The sequence below is a fragment of the Typopeltis vanoorti genome, chromosome 5 (genome assembly GCF_054136105.1).
Source record: "Typopeltis vanoorti isolate ZY-2024b chromosome 5, IOZ_Tvanoo_1.0, whole genome shotgun sequence".
In the NCBI taxonomy this organism is placed as follows: domain Eukaryota; kingdom Metazoa; phylum Arthropoda; class Arachnida; order Uropygi; family Thelyphonidae; genus Typopeltis; species Typopeltis vanoorti.
In genome coordinates, this window is record NC_143553.1 from 33,968,953 (window position 1) to 33,989,918 (window position 20,966).

Below are 20,966 nucleotides of genomic sequence, written 5' to 3' on the forward strand. Positions count from 1 at the left end.
TTGTCCCCTGCAATTGAGCCTCCAGGTCTGTAAACACTCCCACCATATATTTTATTCTGTTAGCCTCCACTTCACACCAGATAGCCTCACGCGTTGCTACATGGACTTTATTACAATCGTTTTCTTGCATTTCTACTCTATTTGGCCTTGTTGTTGCTGAACTTTCTTTTCCTTCCTCAGACATATTCAAAAGGTCCGAACTCAAAATGTATATTTCTATCCCTTCGCCAGATGCATAACCATGTTCAAAGCTATTCAAATGCATGTTTCCATACCTGAACTTTCAACACATTTTCCCTAATTCCTCTCTCGATGACCTACTTTCCTTCTCTCTGCATGAGGTTTCATCCCCAATAAGCAATTTTTCCAGGATCCTGATGCCAAATTAATTCAAATGCATCCTATCTATCTTATATGCTTTTTCTCTTCTTCCAACAGAGTTGGAAGAAGAGAAAAAGCATATAAGATAGATAGGATGTTGATTTAATATAAGATAGATAGGATGTTGATTTAATAAGTGTTTTCTCTTCTTCCAACAGAGTTGGAAGAAGAGAAAACACTTATTAAATCAACTAAGAAAACACTTATTAAATCTACAAAAATAACCGATCTGATGCCTGTGTAGTTCAGTGGATCCATCTGAAAATAGACTTTGTTCAAGTCTAGTCGCTGAATGGAGGAACGTTTTCAAAAGGTTCCCGAGTTTGTCGATCTCTGGCATAGGCAACCAGGAGAGCAAAGCCACAGATAATCTGAAAGTCCTACTCGAGATGATGCATGAAATTTTCACATATAAATTCAAACTCAAACATAGCCAAGTTAGCCGGTCTTTTGAGCGTACTGCAGGGTTTTTCTCCCTGCTTTATCTGGGTTTTTTTTTCTTGCAAAGCAGACAAATCGGTCTTAAGAACAATGCTTCACAATTACACATGGTTGAGCATGGGGGTAATGACCCCACCTCGTGGTGAGTTATGAAACCCAAAAATGGGAAGCCAAGGCCCTTCATGGGGCTGTAATGCCAAAGAAGATTGGAAGGAAGAAATATCACATGACAGGAAGGAAATGGAATTTATACACCTACTGAGAGATAATTACTTGAGGAAGCATGTGATGGAGGGGAGTAGAAGAGTGAGAGTATTTGACCTGGTCATAGGATCAGAAGAAATATCCATAACCAAGCTGACCCCACAGCCTCCAATTGGCAAAAGTACCATGCAGTCTACTTGGGAGATTGTAAACATGAGGAATATTCTGTCAAGGGGTATATGTGAAACTACAAGGTAGGTGATTATGACAAGCTTAGAAAGAAGTTTAAGCCTATGTTATGGCATAAAACAGCATGGTAAGGATGTTAGCAGTGCATGGGATTAAACTGAATTATTAAATTATATACCTAAGGTATGAGAGGTTTATCAGGTAGGAGTTAGATAGTTGAGTAATATCATTAAGCATGAGCTACAGAAGAAGAAAGGTGACTAGCAAACTCATGAACAGTACAAGGGTCAAAGTGACCAGCATGGCAAGGAAGGCAAAATCAGATAAGAATTTAGTCAAGCAGGACAAAAGAAATCCCAAAGAGTTTTTTTGTTACGTGGCAAGAGGAAGAATGACCATGGAAGATTAACTTTAATGAGTGATGATGGTCAGGAGGTGAAGTAGATAAAATAGCTGAGTTACTGAGTGACCACTTGCAAGGATATATCATCCAAGTAAGGTTACTGCTTTTAACATATGTGACAGACACTAATGCAGGAACAGAGATCAATTAATTGGAGGTTCTTAGGAAATTGCAGAATCTCAGTGTAATTACACCTGTGCAATTAGATGGGATATCAAATCAGGTTTTTGTGAGAATGTGGAAGGGAACCAGCAACGTCTCCGACTAGTCTCAGCTCTGGTAGAGTTCTAATTGAGTGGAAAGAGGACAAACTAATTCCCTTGCATAAGGGATGTTTTAAGACTGCAGTAGCAAATTATAGACCAATCAGTATCTCAGACATGGAAGAATGAGTGGATAAAGATATGATACTGTATGAGGGGCAACATGGCTTTGTGAAGGGTAGGTCATGCCTTAGTAATTTACTTTTTATAATAGTAACAGCTGAGTTGGATAAAAGAAATGGCTACACGATTCTGCTGGATTTCGCAAAGGCATTTGACAGAATACCACATGGAACTCGTATACAAACTAGAACAAATGGGAATGGACATGACACTGGTTGTGTGGATAAGAGGGTGGCTGCTGTTCAGATATAAAAACCAGAGTATGGAGGGGCAGAATCAAGGCTAAAACAGGCAACTAGTGGTGTGCTGAGACCACTACTATTTAATTTGTGCATAAATCATAGAGGAAATAACCTGGAAGGAAATATTCAGTTGGTTGCTGATGATGCAAAATTAGTTAGAGTAATAGTTAATCAAGGTGATGTGGAGAGCTTGCAGGTCAAGTTTTATAGGTTGTCAGTATGACCAAAAGGTAATGGTATCAGTTTAAATGTCGAGAAATGTTAAGTTTCAACATTTTTTTTTTTTTGCATTTTGGAATAAATAGATAATATGTATACCACACTGATGGAATTGTACTCCATAAAATAGATGAAGCTAGAGATTTAAGGGGGGGAGGGGAGGTGGTACACAGAGAGTTAAAGATTATAAGACATATTTTGCTAAAGTGGCCCATAAGATTACTTGGCTATTGAAGACATCAACAAGCAGAGATAAGGAAGTTGTTATTCCTCTTAATAAGGCCTCAATACATCTACATCTGGATTATTGTGCACAAATCTGGTCTCCTGGGTTTCTTGGAGATGAGGAGGCAGTGGAGAAGTTTGAGAGGCAAGTGACCAAGATGGTGAGTGGTCTGTGGAATGTTCCCTATGAGGATAGATTGAGGGTATGTGGATTTACAGAAGTCGGTTGATAGGAGAAAACAAGAGGATATGATAGAAACATCTAAGTTTCTTAAAGAATTTTACAGGATTGATGCAGGGGAAATGTTTCAACACCTGGCTAGAGGGTCCAGAACAAGGGGGGGGGGGGTCATCCCTGGAAGTTGAATAAAGTTATGGTTAGTAAGGATGTGAGGACTAGATTTTTTTGTTTGGAGAGTTGTGAATGAAGGAATAGGTTGCCAGAGTCAGTTGCGAGTGCTTTACCTGTCAATGGGTTGAAGGAGAGGTAAGACAGATCGTGTGGATAGTTTGGGTCTCCCACAATGAATCTTTGGACTTTCTAACTGGCGAGACCAGTTATATTTTAAACTGAAGCATATGGTTTGAAATCCTGGCAAACTACATTGCTAGGTTAGTTTCTTTAGTGATGTTAATTTGTATTAAGTTCACACACACACAGGTGGCCATAATTAAAGAGGAAGTGTTCAGAGCCCTGCAGCAAAAAATGCATTGGAGGAATTGAACCAAACTTGCCATACACTCTGGAACACGGTTTTTTTATTTACAGAAGAAAAAAAAATAGCATAATATTCTATGAACAGGGACATTTGGCACTATAAGCACGTGGTCTGGGATTAATTAAATGGTAATGGCTAGAAGAGACACAACAAATCAATTTTTGTGTTTGTATAACTTACAGATTTGGTTCAATATGTCTCCTTTCAGATGTTCTAAGAACTGCATCTGAATGACATTTCCTACAGCAGAATGCAACAGATTGGCATTGATTTGCCTCTCATGCTGCATCATTCTGTCTTTTAAGGTTGCTAAATCAGGAAATGTCCTTCATACACCACACGTGTCAGATGACCCCACAGCCAAATGTCACAGGGGTTGAGATCAGGCAAACGAAGTGACCGTGCTGTGGGAAGTGCACTACTAATCACTCTGTGTTCTGCAGTGTTTTTGTAACATTCACTGTACCAGCAATCCAATGTGAGGTGGTGCTCCATCTTGCACAAATCAAGGCATCTTTGCTCCTGCAGTTGCAGAACAACAAAATTGCACAGCATCTCTTGATACCTAACAGCAGACAGTACAAGTCACTGGTCCTGTTGGGCAAAGTTCTTCAAAAAAATGCAATGAAATCACAGTGTGACTTTTGGTGAGTGTAAAGGGATCTGATGGAACATGAGGGTTATTTGAAGCCAAATGCGGCAGTTTTTTCTTTTTTTATTTCGTATCCAAACACAAGTGGTACATTACTAAGTGGTACAACATGATTTACAACAAATTAGGATACATTACAAGCTTAGATTTGGTAGGTGAATTATACAGAGAAATAATAATTAAATATGAAAAAAAGGGATCTGATGGATCCCTATTTTTCAATATGGTCAGATGTTCCTCCAGTATCTTGCACAATCAATTGCTCTTTCTGTGCACGATATAAGGTTCTCTTTTGTGCAAGGTGATGGAAGAAAGGGGCAAGAATGAAAGTGTTCCATGAACTGGGTTGTCCCACACTCACAATTGTCTGGGCCAGTGAGGTAGTCCCATTTGATGAGGATTTGTTTACAGCATCCTGTCGTTCTCAGTCTGTTGAGGCTTTTCCAAATATTCCAGTCCAAGTGGGCACCATTTGAAAGATGTTCAGCTGTTGGAATACCAGTATTATTTTCAGGATATAGTGCAAGTCATTGTTGAAGTCATCTCTGGGAGGTTTTTAGGTGGTTCAATAGTTGCCAGGAAGCTATGTTGGGATTGTAGTCTTTGGGGCATTGTGGTCTGGACGAATAGTGCGTGGCATTCATCATTCATTTGTCTGCTTCATTCATCAGCTGAGAATGCAGATCTTCGAATTGAAGAGGGTGCAATATCAGCCAAAGTATACAAGTCTTTTAGTGGTGTTGGTTTCAGGCATCCTGTAATTAAGCAGCAGCTTTCATTCAATGCTGGATTAAGTTTTTCAGCATGGCAGGATCTGGACCATACTGGGCAGGCATATTCAGCAGAAGAATAGCAAAGGGCCAAGGCAGAAGATCTCAGTGTGTTAGGGTCTGCACCCCATTTGGAGGAGGTAAGCTTTTTTAGTATATTGTTTCTTGCATTCACTTTTGCCTTTGTTTTTTCTATGTGGGTTTATATGAGAGGGTGTGATCGAAAGTCACACCGAGGTAGAGGAGGTTCCAGAAATATTCTATTTTAGAGCCTTCCCAAGAAATCTGTAGCTTCCTTATTGTTAAGGTGGAAAAGGCCAGTCAGGGTTTTCAAGGGGTTTGGTTTTAATTGATTGCTGGTATAGTATGTGGTTAGACTATTTAAGGCAAGTGATAGAGTAGTTTCGATGGACTTGAAATTTTTTGATTGAGTAGCTATGGCAAGGTCATCAGCATAGATAAAATTTCTAGCTCCTGGAAAAATGGGGATATCATTGACATAGATGTTGAAAAGTAATGGTGATAACACACTTCCTTGGGGGAGGCTATTTTTTTGGAGGTGCCAGCGGCTCTTCCTACCCCCCCCCCCCAGGTCCACGTAAAAACATCTGTTTTCCAAGAGTGATTGGATTAGGAGGACAAGGCGACAGTCTCTAGTTATTCTGTATATTTTATTTCTGAGTGTGAGATGGTTTATGGTATCATATGCTGCAGTTAGGTCTACAAAGACTGCTCCTGTGGCTAGTTTTTGCTCATAACCATTTTCTATATATTGAGTGAGGTTGAGAATTTGTGATGTGTAGGATTTGCCTGCCGCGCGGTTAGCCTAGTGGCTTTGCGCTTCACAACCATATGCCTGGGGAAGGAGTGTCCTAGGTTCGATTCCCGTCGGAGACGTGAGGAGCTGAAGGATCTTCCTCAGCCACAGTAGGGTTTTTTCCGCCAGTTTATCTGGTGTTTTTCATCCCGCAAGCAGGCAAACCGACCCTTGAACACACAGGGATACAGCCAAGAATACCTTGAGGCATAGGAGTGACCATTCTATCCTCGTATTTCGGTTACGAAATCCAAGCATGCTTGGAAGGTTGTGGGCCTTAAAGGCCTGTTAAAGCCATTGGGATAGGATAGATAGATAGGATTTGCCTGGTCTAAAGCCAGCCTGCTCAGCAATAAGATGGGGTTTGATTAGGGGTTGTAGCCTATTCAAAATTAATCATTCATAGAGTTTAAAGAGTTTGCTGAGTAGTGATATAGGTCTGTAATTTTTTGCTTTTGTTGGAGTTTTCCCTGGTTTCAGAAAGGCCACCACTTTGGCATGCCTCCAGATAGTTGGTATTCTTAGGGTTCTGAGGCAAGTGTTGTATAGGTTTAATAACCACTCTTTAGTACTATTTCCAAAATGTTTAATCTGTTCATTACAGACATCATCAAGGCCTGCAGATTTTCTAGGTTTTAATAGGTTTATGGCAGCGTTGAGTTCAGTGATGGTGAAATCTGAGTTAATCATATTTTGTTCCTCACTTGGGGTTCTAAGTATCTTCTTTTTTTGTGTGCTTTTCAGGGAATTTTCCATTCAGCAGCAGCTGGTGAGCAATTTGATTAGCTGTTACCCACGGATGCGCATATGGCTTAGTGAAATCCTTCCTGATTCTGTTGATAAAGTTCCATGTCTTTCTGCTACTATGGGTAATATCAAGGACTTCTATTTCTTTTTTCCATGAGGAATGCCTTTCCTCAGCCATCTTGGAGCATAATTTCTCTCATGCTTAGATAGGCTCTTCTGAGAAGGGGTTCGTGTTATAAAGTCGTAAGTAATCAGCATACTGGGCTTGTATGTCACAGGAAAGGCCTGGAATGTAGTTTGTGCGGCATCCTCGGGGGATGTGTTTGGTGGAGATTTTCCTCAGTATATTTATGAATTCAGGATACTCTTGAGGGTTTGGAGGGACATGTTCTATGGAGCGGTCGAGATCTTTCATGAATCCCTTCCAATTAGCTTTTTGGAAATTAAATCGTCATCTGTATGGAACTGTGTTAGGCATAATTGCTGGGTTGAATTGAAGCATTATAGGTCTATGTTGAGTGTGTGGAATCGGATTTAAGACCTTTTTAACGCAAATGTTGGATATTTTTGAGCTAACAAATATGAGGTCAGGGTCGTCACTTCCATCTGCACTGTTGAAAGATGCAGGGAATTTTGGATTATGTATCAGGTTCAGAGAAAGGTTTTCTTTGCAGCAGTTGTGTGGTTAACACTACTGTTCAGATAAAAATGTGCCATGTCACTCCACAAGATCTTCCATGGCCATGCATCATCCATCTCCATTCAAGCTAAGAACGTCAAGGCAAACTGCAATCGAATTTCTGCATCACCATGAAGCAAAGCTTGAGTATGGAAGATCTGGTAAGGGAAAATCTTCAGCAGGATTTTTCACGGAGTTAAATATGGCATGTACAGTTGCCTTGATATTGCCTGAGCACTGTGGACCCTTGTATGTTATTAATTCAGTGTTCCACAATGGCAGTTGCAACTTCAACTCTTGTTGAGGAATAATCCATTTGCACCCTCATCCTGATCTAACTGCTAAAGATCCACTATTAAAATCATAAAATCAATGCTCTAAGATTTATTATTGTCACCAAACATTTACTCCTATCCTTCAAATGCCGAAATTCTTGATGCATGGCATTAGCATTACTGCATTGATAGTAAAGCTCAACTAGCAACGCACATTCCGGTAAGGTGAGATTAATAGCACCTTAGTCTTATCAGAATGACATGAATCCATTTCAATCTTCCTTATATCCACCTCATCAGTAGGAACAATGAGATTATGCAAATTTATGCAATTCTAGTGCCAATTGTCTACTGGTGGCAGAATTTTGTATTTTTTTTTTTTTCTGTAAATCAGAAACCCTGTGTTCCAGAGCGTACTTACACCAATTTGGTTGAATTTCATCCAATATATTTTTCGCTACAGGACTCTGAACACCTCTTCTTTCATTATGGCCACCCTGCATGCATGCATGCATGCGTGCGTGCGCGCACACACACACACACACACACACAAGTAATTATTATTAAGTAGTAATCTGTTTTGTAAGTTTGATATTGATCAAATTAGTTGCCTACAAAGATGAGTTACTTAATCCAATTATTTATGATATAGATATAAATTTAAGTTATATCCTAAGATGCAGATTTGTTACCTCTTAGCATCCCCCCCCCCCCATGTAACACTTGCCCATAGAAGGCTGTAAATCTATAACAACATGAACAGGCTAATGCTGTATTATTATTATTATTATTATTATTTTTTTTTTTTTTACAACATTAATTAAAGAACCCTACTATGCAGACCGAACATGGAACTTTTTCAATCCACTTAGAGCATTCAATAAGCAGTGTGGTGGAGTCACGTCAAGCAATGAAATTCATCTCCCAACTCGAGACAATCATAGACATCCATGCCCATCTGAACCTCCACACTGCTGGTTGGAGAAAGTTTGTTTAGTACTCTAAAAACTAAATCTCAGAGAACCTGTAAATATAAAATTTATCAATGGCCAAATGAAATAAAATTTTCTGATATGTATGGATCCAAGTTCCTAAAAATCTAATATCTTATCTCGATGTTTTCTTTTCAGCACATTTTGTACTGTTGAGTTATTTCAGCAACAGAACAAAAATCAGGTGTGTAGCAACAAGGTTTTGCCTTTTAACAATGGATAACAGCACAACACTTTAAGTACTTTATCACTGAAGATATTAATCAAAATAATGAATATTAGACATTTTTTCTCATTTATATAGTCAGAAAATCTTAATAATTACTAAGAAGAGAAGATATCATGATTATAAATTACCACATGTAATTTAATCAGCTATTTTTTACAATACACAATATTTACAATTCAGTAAGTGTCATGCTACATTCCAAATATTCAGAGTTCTCTTCCTTTCTCCTTCCCTATGAAGGGAGGAAAAGAGCATCTTGGTATAATCAAAGTTCAATCCCCTCACCTCCTCAAAGATGAGATATGATTGAATTTACTAAAGTCAATTATGTTATTTTTCTTAATGACAACATCTCTGAAAAATATCTACAGCCTTGGTTAGTACAGTGCATCATTTTTGAAATGAGGAAAGTGTGCAACATTGTGACTGGTTATGAATGGAATGTGCAATTAAAACAAAAAATCAGCAATATAAAGGACAAGACTAGTAAAAGAAGAGAACTTTATCAGAGTGATTTCCCCCCCCCCCCCCATTTACCATGCACCCTTTTTTTGCAGTCATAAGTCATACACTAAATTATTACCAGTTTTGGGAATCAACTCATAGCATACAGCTACTCTATGAGTGAAGAAAATAATCTTAGTTTTCTTACATACTTGGAATTCATTCTTCATTTGCAGAACTACTTGAAACCTCTTGTCTCATTGTGCCAAATGAGACAAGAGGTTTATTCAAAAGCCACTTCTAAAATAAAAACTGCTTATATCAACTGAAATGTCTTTTTATTACATTTTGCTTTTATATAAACTTGTCTAAATCATTTTTTTTATATTACTATTTTCTATTACTTTCAAAACTGCCTTATCATCAATGGATAACAGGATTAATAAAAATATTCAGTTTTGTTTAATCATTATAACTTCTATAATATAAGTATGTTAATCTCAACAAACTAGGATACTCTTTTGTTGGAGAAGAAGTAGGAAAACTACATTAATGGGATCCATTAATGATTCTATAATAACAAAACTTTTAATAAAATACTTTTCAAAAACAGCTATGATGTTATGTTGTTTTTATAACTAAAAAAAAAAATGTGTGATTTACTAAAGAAACAGAATTTTGGAATACTATGAAATTAAAAGCTGCCATACTTTGTCAAAGTAAAAAATATGAATTATTGTATTAGTTATAGACAATTATGATATACCAAACATATATGAAATCTGTATTTTAAAAACTATGATCTTTTATATGGAATGCGATTAAGACAAGACATTATTACTTTTTAATGTTTAAAAATAGACATTTCTTAATTTAAAATTGTTATTTTACAAATATACAAACTTTTTCAGCACTGAGCACTATTTTACCTCTTGCATTTTTAGATCAGATTTTAGATCATGGAATTATAAGCAGATAACTAGATGATATTAATGCTAACAGTTATTTATTTTTGTTATTTTATATAGTTATGATATAATTATATATACAGCAATCTCTTAATCAGTCATACTGGAAAATCAATTTGATAGTCAGTTAACTGAAGGTACAATTAACTAAATGTATGGTTAATCAATGCATTTCTATGAAACAGTTCTTAACTGTCAATAACCCCTGTGAGAATCAGTTAACTAAGGATATGGCTATTTGAGGTCAGATAATTGTGAGATTACCACATATGTATTAACACACATGCACACCTGTGCATCACTATAAACATTGCCTTAGTTTGAAAACTGAATGGTTACAGTTTAGTCTTCTTCCATAAATAAGTCGACTTTTGCAGCTACTTTTTTGCAGCCTGAAGTTGAATATAACTGAAAATCTGGAGGAAAGTACAACAATTGATCTGCTATTTCTTTCACGACTTTATCATTCTCCAAATGATTTTTAACTTTTAACTGGTCTCTTACACACAATTCAACATGCTCTTTTCCCAAAGGCAGGAATGGTACATACACATCAATTAAATTTTTTTGAATTATGTCACTCTTTTGCAGCCCACCTAAAACAAAATAGCAGTATTTCAAAACTTAAAAATGAAATTTCAATTATAATAATTCAGTTAGTCACTACTATCAAGTTATACAGCAATTAACGAATAAAACTCTTTTAAAGCACCAGTGATCAAACTGGATTATAAGAGTAGTCTGACTCAACCATTTCTGTGCGAGTATTTCTTTTTCTCACAGTCATTCCTTTATAACCACAATGAAAGAGCTTCAATAAAACATCATTTAACATTATATATATTAAAATTTTAGGTAATTCACTATCACTAATAATGTTACACAGGATAATGCACAAAATGATACATGCTGTCAGACATCAACTGTTATTCAGAAATGTGGAGGCTCAAATGAACTATGATACCACTGAAACTAGATGGCTGTATATTGAAGTTCCTGGAAATTTCACTAGAATGGCAGTTCTAGTGAAAGTTTTTATGATTAATAATTTAATTTACATTGTCAATTCCTAAAAAATTAGTTAATCTGTTAATTGCTCTACAATCTCTGTTAAGGGATTAATGGCAGAGGAGGGTAAATTATGCAATAAAAGGAGAAAGGTAAATGCTGATGACGTTTTGATCCATAAAAAAAATGCTAAGGTGGTTTTGACCGTTTCATCCACTTTGGCCAGTAGGGAGATTAATAACCTAATCTGGTTCTACTTTGGAATGGACTATCCTATGCTTTGTCCAAGTTCGGATAAAGGAGGAAGGTTGGGCAAAGGGCTAATTGCTGGCATGGTTAGCATATCCTCTCTCCAACAGGTTGTGAGTTTGGATCCCAATGTGGATGTATGTGGTCAGCTTCGGGTGAGAGATGAATTTCATCACCCAGTGTAAGATCATTGCTCCATTTATTGGAAGCCTAAGATGGCTTGAATTGGTCTCTAGAATAGACTTTCTGGACTAAATAAAAAATGAATAAATAATTTTAAAAAAATTAGAAAAATTAATTTTAAAAAATACAAGAAATAATCCTTAGCCCACCCACAGCACTATCGTATTAAAGCTTTACAACCTTTCATGGGTGGGAGTCACATAAAAAACACCCTTCCCCCATTAAAAATTTCCTGATTATGGAAATTGCGAGTCCAAGTAACTCCTTATATCAGGTGTTATTGTGATAAACCTGCAGAATCCCAGACGATCACTATTTAAGTTGGCAAGAGGATAATGAATAAATGGTGCTTCAAGGGCAAAGCCTACAGGAACCTTTGAAAGAGAGGTTGCCACTTTCATCTAAACAAAAACACTAACTGCAGTATGGAATGTTAGAACTATGCTTCCAAATGGAAAGACAAAAGTTATTAAGGAAACTAGACAATACAGATATTTTATGAATAATGAACTAAGATGGATAGGCTTTGGAAAAGCAAGAAATGCAGATGGATATTAAATACTGATCAGGATCTGATGAAAAGCATCAAAGAATGATACCTATACTGGGTGAAGAAACAAATATAAGCTTATGAACTGAAAGCCTCTAAGTGATCAAACAAATCAAACAATAATGGCTATTTATATTCAAGATATATTTGAGTACCTCCATAATGCAACTGAAAGAATGATTGGACATTGTGCCCTTTGATTAGAAGACCAGAGTTCAATTCTTGTTGTGATGAGAAGAATCTTCATATAGACTTTTTCAATTGAAAGTGAGTTAAGCATTTCGTCTATTGCAAGTTGGGCATTCCATCTATGGCTCCTTGGAGGTGTCACTTAATAATGTATTAATTAACCATCATATATAGATTTATGCACCAACAAAGACAAAGTTCTTAAAAAACAGAGAGAGAGAGACAGAGAGATTTTATATGATAAATTACAGTGAATGTCAATGTTAGCAAAAGAAATAATGAAGATGAGAGAATAGAGAACAGATGGTAATGATCATGTGGTCAAAGAAATGAGAGTGATTTACTGGAAGCATTTTGTGAAATGAATAATCTTGTGATAAGAGAAGGCTTATTTAAACATAGAAACATATATAAAATGACCAGGATATTACCAAATGATAGAAACAAAAGCTTTATGAGTTCAAAAAAAGGCAACAATTCTGCTAACGCTGTAAAAAAATGTACAAGAAGTGTATGGTGATATTGTTTTGAACGTGTGAAAGTGCCAGCGATGGTTCCAAAAATTTCAACAAGGGGACTTTAGCCTGAAAGACTCCCCTTGCTCTAGGCACTCTATCTCTCTCGATAATGATATGCTGGAAGCCGCTATTGCAAGAAATGGCAATGCAACTGTTGAAGATTTACCGCAAAACTGTTGAAAATTTAGCAAAAGTTCTTAATTCATCGTCATTAACCATCCATTGCCACTTGCAAGGACTTGGAATAATGTCTAAGCTTCACCCTCAGAAGGTTTTGTTAAGCATTTGGTAGGATATGGCTGGTATTATACACTTGGAACTCTTGCCACAACTGAAGTATACTTTGCCATAGCTGAAGTATACTGTGAACAACTCTATCAATTGAATGAAAAACTAAAAGCAAAAAATGTTCTCTGGTGAACTGAAAGGGTGGTTTTTTTTTTCATTATGATAATACATGCCCTCATAGTGCAAGAATCGCCTGTACCAAGATTGAGGAACTTGGCTGGGAAAAGCTTCCACATCCTCCCTATTCTCCTGATCTTGCACCTGCAGATTACCACTTATTTCAAAGAATTAAAGACATTGAAATTGAGCCTATGCAACTTCTTCACTTCCAAACCTCCTGAATTCTATAGAAATGGCATTATGAAGCTTTCACAACATTGGAAGAGCATAAATGATTCAAATGGAGAATACATACTTGATTAAATTAGCAAGTAATTTATCTTTTATATCCTTTCAAAACATAATGCTAAAAACATTACTTTTGGGATGACCTGATATTAAGGATAGCTTTAAAAGGTCACTCGTGAAAGTTAAGACATGGCAAGAAGTTGATGTAAGATCTAATCATTAATTAGTGATGGTTTAGAGTTAAATTAAAGCAGTGTAGAAATAAGCAAATGAAAAATCAAAATGGATATATCAAAGTTAAATATTAAATGAAATTGAGAATCATTTTTCTATTATGATAAAGAAATTATTTAAAATTTTGGAGAATGAGAAACTAGAAAGCAATAAAGAAGAAGGTCCCAAAGACATGACAGAAAGGAAATGAAAAAATTTTCAGATAGCATAAAATGAGATGACAAGAGTGTTTGGATACTATGAAAGGAAAAAATAAAGACTGGTTATCAAATAAGTCCTGGAAACTCAGAAGAAAAACAAAATTAAAATGCTACCTCAGAGCACTACCATTCGAGTAGAAGATGAATATGAATTTCATCAGTCAGTGTGAAACCAGTGCCTTGCTTACTGGAGGCCTGAAGTGGCTTAAAAAGTTCAATGTTTGGTCTCTAGAGTTACTAGATTATGCAAATGTAAAAAAGATAAATATATAAATATGAACACACACACACACACACACACATATATATATCATGGCATTGAGTGCTCATTTCAGTTGGATGTGCTGTCATGTTGGTTATGCAACCCACACTACAAATTTCACGTCAATTTAATGGAATGCATGGGCGTGCATCCACAGAAAATTTTCTGGAAAAGGGGGGGGGGCAGCATCGCACTCAGGATTTAATCCTGGAGGGGGCTGAGTACTCAAGATTTAATCTGGGGGGGGGGGGGACGAGTTGAGTAAAAGATTTTAGAATACACACTACGCATTGCATACGACCTATGCCTGAGCATCTGCAGTGATCGCCAATACATGATACCCGTGACCTGGCTCGGGCAAACAAAGTATCACCCAAGCACTGCTTCGTTCGCCTTGCGTTCGCAACGGCTATGATTCCCGAAAGCCAAAGGGTATTCCCACCTTATGTGACCGCTAATTCATAAGTAGTATAGAAATAAAAGACATGACACAACATAAATAAAAAAAAAAAATTAATTAGGAAAAAAATAACGAAAATTTTGAAAATTTTTCTAGTCTTTTTTCCATTTTCTTTTTTTGGGGGGGGGAGGAGCTTGGAGACAAATAATTACATCAATAAAATTTTATAATTATTGATTTAATTAAATAATTATATCAATAAACGTCTTTCAGCTTTTTTTATGTAATTATTTGTCGATGTAAACGATAAATACATTATTTTCATTTTGCATAGATTTTAATGATCTTTAATTCTTGGAAAAATAAAGGAATTCAGAATTAATAGTTTTTAGCACAATTTCATACATAAAAAATTGACCGGCATATTTTATAAAAAATCAACTAATTAATTAATCCTAAATTAAATTATTCAGTTTAAATAAAACAATTGACTGGCATATTTTATTAAAAATCAGCTAATCAATCCTAAATTAAATTATTTCAGTTTAAAAGCAAAAAAAAAAATCATAAAACTAACAAGTAAAATAATATTAAATTATATACACTTACCTTTTAAAAATGTATTTTTCTGTTTAAATTTGTTTCACCATAAATTTATAATTCACACTTCACTCAATGACTCATTAGACACAGAGGGCAAACTAACCGGTCACTGTTCACAAATCAGAAAAAGATGAACCAAAAACAGGAACACATTTTATTGCTGCAATAAAACGTTTCTATGGCTACCCCGCTGTGGGCCAAAACAGGCCAACCCATAATAAAATTTTAAGACAGACAAAGCGTCATAGGGTCGAGGGTGTAAGATAATTTTACGATTATAATTTGTGGAATTTTTTAATCAATCCGGGGAAAGTGCTCCGTTTACCCCACCCCCGTGTGATTGCATTTTATTGATGTATGAAAGTTTTGAGAGGGCATAGCGCATCAGCACTCATCTTAATTGGTCCAATGCAATTAATTGCAGGATAACTTTGAATATTTCTGCATACAGTGGGGGAACAATCTGTTTTAGGATTTATTAGAAAACAACAATGAAGGAGAATGCTATATTTGGTTGGTATATTTGAAATACTCAAAGATGAAAATATGTAAACCATTATTTATAAGACATGTGAGAATAGGAAAGAATAAGTGTGAGTAGAAACACTTTCATTAAAGGTAAACGAATTATTAATAATTATCATTTGTGATATGTGTGTCCTATAAGTCGCTGGGTAGAGCGAATAGCACGATCCTGTAAAGTCTAAACATGAATAAGTGAATTTATGATGGCATAATTAAAAAAAAAAACTTAAAAGAGAGAGAGAGTATTGCAGGAATAAATATGGTTTGATGGAGCAGCAAATCATCTCGTAAAATTTGTTGCACGTTATGTGTATATTTCGCTCCATTTTTCCAAAAATTTTATTTTGTTTACTGAGACTCAGCATACATAACATTGGATCATTATCGGAATTATCCACACTTTCAGGAATCCTAAATTCATTATTATTATTATTATTTTTTTTTAGTATCAGCAGTTCTTCTGTCTTATCAATCTCACATATGCTGGTATTTTGTTGTAGATCAACTCTATCTATATGATCACTGGACATCCACAGATGCAGTATGGTCACTCTGATGCTCAGTGATGTGCCACACCAGGTCTTGCCATATAGTCCTGTTGTTTGCTTTTCTACAGACTTCAATTCTCTGAAGATTAATTGCTCAATGCACACCATCCATCCATCTCATTGATGGTCTATCCCTGCCTCTTTTTCCAGGAACTTTACCTTCTATTACTTTTCTGAGAAGTCCCCCTTCCATCCTTTCTATGTGTCCAAAATATTTTAACTTTCTTCTGTCAATATCCTTAAGGAGTCTTAAAGTTCTACTGATCTTTTCTAACACCCATTCATTTGTACGCCTTTCAGTATATGATATCCTCAACAGCCTTCTGTAGCACGACATCTCAAAAGCAGATATCCTTTTCTTATCTGACTTCTTTAGGTTCCAAGTCTCACATCTATAAGTCACTGTTGGAAAAACAACTGCATCCAAAATCCTCAACTTTGTTCCCATGGAGATAGATCCATCCTCCAGATTTTAGACAAGTCTCAGACTGTTGTTTTAACCATTCCTAACCTTCTTCTGATGTCTTCTGAACAGCAATTCTACACATTAATAATGGATCCCAGGTATTCAAACTTGCTGATTTCCTCAATTCTCTTTCCATTAAGGTAAACTTGTTTCTCAAGAGCTACCCTGTTTATATTTTCTTTGAAAACCATAATCTTTGTCTTGCTAGGACTGACTTGAAGTCCTCTGTTATTACTGATCTTGTTAATTATGTCCTAGTTCTTCCATGTCATTACAAAGGAGTACTGTATCATCAGCATACCTCAGATTACTGAGCAATCTACCTCCTATCCTAATTCCTGTCCTGAGCTCATCCAATGCTTCAGGCATGATGTCCTCTGCATATATACTAAACAAGTGAGGAGAGAAAGCAAACATCCTTGCCTTACTCCTTTTCCAACCTGAAGCCAATCAGTCAATCCAACACCTGTTCTTACTGTGGCTTCTTGCTCCCTGTACAAGTTGGCTATCAACCAGATAGTTTGTTGAGGATTTTTCTTTTCATTACTTCCCACAGTTAAAAGCTTTAGAGTAGTCTAAGAAACACATTACCAGAGGAAGTCTAAATTCTTTATATTTTTCTATGATTTGTCTAAAGCAAAGGATCTGATCTTGGTGCCCTTACCTTTCCTAAAACCTGCTTGTTCCTCAGGCATCTCTGCCTCAACTTTGGCCTCAATCCTATTTAGCATGATCTTCAATAAAATTTTACTTGCATGAGATATTAAACTAATAGTTCTATAGTTGTTGCATGCTTTCATATCTCCTTTCTTATGTAGTGGTATGAAAACAGACTTCTTCCAGACTCTAGGCCATGATCTTGTCTCCCATATCCTTGTAATCAATCTATGAAACGCTCTTGTACCTCCATCCCCTGGATCTCAATTAACTCTGTTATTATCTGTTATTACCTTCCTGTAGATCAACAATGTCTTATAATACATGGAATATTCATTTTTATTCAGGAATAGATATTTTTTACTGTCTGTTGCTTCTGAAGACTAGAATAAAAATGTTTCTATATACTGTTAAAAAACTCTGCAACCTCAACAGATGCTATACTGCACAAGCAAAAGAAAAAACAATTAGTATTTTTCTCCTAACATCTACTTTCAAATTTTCAGTTCCAGAAAACATGCCTAACAACTGTTTGTAATACAGCCATTGGATACACAAAGTGCTCAACTCACAACAAGTGACACCGTTCAATTTGATTGGTTGGCACAATAACCAATCACAGACGCTAGGTGCTGGATGAGCTCAAAATGTTAGCTCACCTAGCCCTGTCTTCTCAGTGGTTTAAAAATATTAGACAGCTAAGAATTTGACTTGCTGCACCCTCTTTACATCTTTTTGAAGGGCTCAAAGGTGTATGAATTTTGAAAGCACACCCGGCTATTAACGCAAATGCAATGCAATGTTTATGTGGCGAAAAGTGCCCTCTTCATGAAGCACTAATGCTTTATTACCCTCCTAAAGAGGACAATGAAGCATTAGTATACTGTGTTCATTTTTAAGTCTGCAAACAATTGGGGGAGTCTTTAACGGGAATAAATACAAAAATATAATATCGGTGATACTGATATTTTGTGGATGAGCACCGCACACCTAGCACACCCGGAATATTCGCCCCTGATATATATATAATTAAGAGAAAAAAATTATTAACCTTCACAGTACTAATATACTATAGGTTTAGAACCTTTCGTAATTAGGAGTCACATAAAAAATGAATAGGATAAGATTGTAAGATGGAGGGAGAACTTGCACGACATTTTAAATGTAGAAAACAATATAACTAACATAATAAAACAATTCAATAATGGAGAAACCTCCTGTACGTATAGATTTAAATATTACATTAGAACCAATATCTAAAAATGAAATAATGAATGTAACAGAGAAGATGAAAAATGGAAAGGCATATGGTAATGATAATATAGGATGAGAAATGCTTAAGACAAATAAAGAAATTACTACCGATAAACTGCAGGTGATCTTTAATAATGTGCTAGAGACTGAAAAGATACTCAGACAATGGAAAGAAGTAATGCCAAACAAAATTACAATGCAAGAGTTCTTACTAAACATGAAATTTGGAATATTAGCCCAATGTCAGCCAACAAAAATATTTTTATAAATTTTGATAAATAGATTAAAAGTGAAACAGTTGTAAAAGTGAGGAAGTTGGTTTTAAAAGCAATGGTGTGGATGCTTTTAAAAGCATCCACATTTTTACTTTAAGGAATATCACTGAACAAAGTAAAGAATTTAAAACCTTCTTATAACTAAATTTTATAGATTTTACAAAAGGTTTTCAAATATTAATAGAGAAACATTATGAATAATTATTAGAGGGTATAGAATTTCTGACAAACATGTGAGATAATAAGAGAAATGTATAGTTGTATTATTGCATGAGAATATCAGAAAGGTCTGCAATAAAGGGTTGTATAATGTCTGAACTACTTTTTAACATACTCATTGATTGGATAATGAAAAATAAAAGGTTACAGGTGTAAGGAAAGAATAAACTGAAATCCTCTATCACAGGTGAATGATCTAGAAAATGCAGTTTTGATATAAAAAGAAAATACTGATATACAAGCAAAAAAAAGGGGTGCTTAAGGGTCAAAGCTGTATAACTGAGAGGAGACCTCCACATAGCCTTTAAAGGAATGCGGAGAACCGACCAGGGCTTCTGACCTAATGTCCAATCCTCACCTTCTCGTGGTGCACCCTGTTGGGTATCTACTTTGATACTGAACGAACGAGGATGGGCTGGCAATTTGGGATTTAGCCGACCAAATTGTATTCTTATTGGTTAAACCAAAATAAAAAATGATGGTACAACATGACAAAATTTCATGCCGGCTGGGGCGTCGCCCGGTTAAACAAGGCCCCCGTTGTTTTCGCCAGGGAACCAGGGCGAACAGCGAAAAGTCAGCTACTGGAACAAATCTGAAAACAAACCCCAACTCAACATCACCAGAGTTAAAGATCGGTACTATCAACGTAAGAAGCCTGAATGGCAAAGAAATGGAGCTAGCTGAGGAATTAGATAAGTACCAGATCGACATAATAGGGGTGACTGAAACAAAAAAGACCAAAACTGGTGAGATCTTTCTGAGCAATAAATACAAAATGTTATATTCAGGCAATAACAATCAAGGAAAAGAAGGAGTAGCCATAGTATTCAACACAAAATACGAGGCTAATCTTCTTGAATGGCAGTCAGTCTCAAGTAGAGTAATGTGGGCAAATATGAGAATGGGGAACTGGACAATGAGACTTATTTGTGCCTATGGTCCCACAGAAGGTTCTACTAAGGTAGAAGTGGAGGAATTTTTTGAGGCTTTAGAAAAAGCAACTGACACAATGAAAAAGGAAAAGTTGGTCCTTGTTGGGGATCTAAATAGTAGAGTAGGAAATGATTGTGAGACATACAAAAATATTTTGGGAAAATTTGGAGAAAAGAGCAAAGCTAATAATAATGGCAAATATCTGTTGGATTTCTGCTCAGGACATGGACTGGTTATTACTAACACCATGTTCCAACATAAAAATGTGCACAAATTCACATGGAGAGAAGAGGCTAGGAATAAGAAAAGTCTCATTGACTATGTTATTGTTGATAGTGATGTTTTCTCCCTGGTGCAGGACACCAGAGTGTACAGAGGATTTGAAATTGGAAGTGATCACTATTTAGTCTTGAGCAGGATAAAATTGAATTTCATATTGAAAAGAATAACATGTAAGAAAGTTTTAAAGCGAATAAAAGTTGAGCAGCTCTCAGATGTGAACTGTAGACTAAAATACAGAAATATTATTGAAAAGAAAATGAAAGAGTTTGAGAACAGGAATCAAACCTTGGAGATTCAGTGGCAAACTCTGAAGGAAACATTGATTGATTCTGCCAGAGAGGCATGTGGTGAAGTTGTGTGCAAGGATAAAAAAATCAGAACTCCCTGGTGGACACAGGAAGTTAAAGAGGCAGTGAAGGAAAAGAAGACAGCATATCAAAAGTTCCTGGCAAATAAGTCAGCTTTTACTCTTACAGAATACAGAGACAAATGTAAGAAAGCTAAACAGTGTGTAAAACTAGCTAAACAAAAGTCATGGGAGGACTTTGGCAAGAATATAGAAAATAAATATCAAGAAGGTGGCAAAATATTCTGGAGGTTGTTGAAGAAGCTTAGGAATGGAGGAAAGAGTGCTGTAAAAGGAATTAGAGATGATAAAGGTGAAATGAAAACAGGAGAAAAAGATATCCTTGAAGTATGGAGTAATTACTTTGAAAAACTGCTAAATGAAACAAGCAGTGATGACAACACAGTGATAAAAAACACTGACCAGGCATGTAGTCAGGAATAC

At 36.0% G+C, this 20,966-nt stretch overlaps 1 protein-coding gene across 1 annotated transcript in view; it reads right to left on the reverse strand.

Annotated features, from left to right (window-relative positions):
• Nucleotides 1–8,687: 8,687 nt before the first annotated feature.
• The window catches only part of LOC150106304 (torsin-1A-like), a 75,896-nt gene continuing 63,617 nt past the window's right edge, over nt 8,688–20,966 (reverse strand). Inside the window, exon 5 of the mRNA XM_090392337.1 lies at nt 8,688–10,578. Within this exon, the coding sequence (XP_090248463.1) occupies nt 10,325–10,578 (254 nt within the window). The 3' untranslated portion in view covers nt 8,688–10,324. The remainder of the gene's footprint in view (nt 10,579–20,966) is intronic.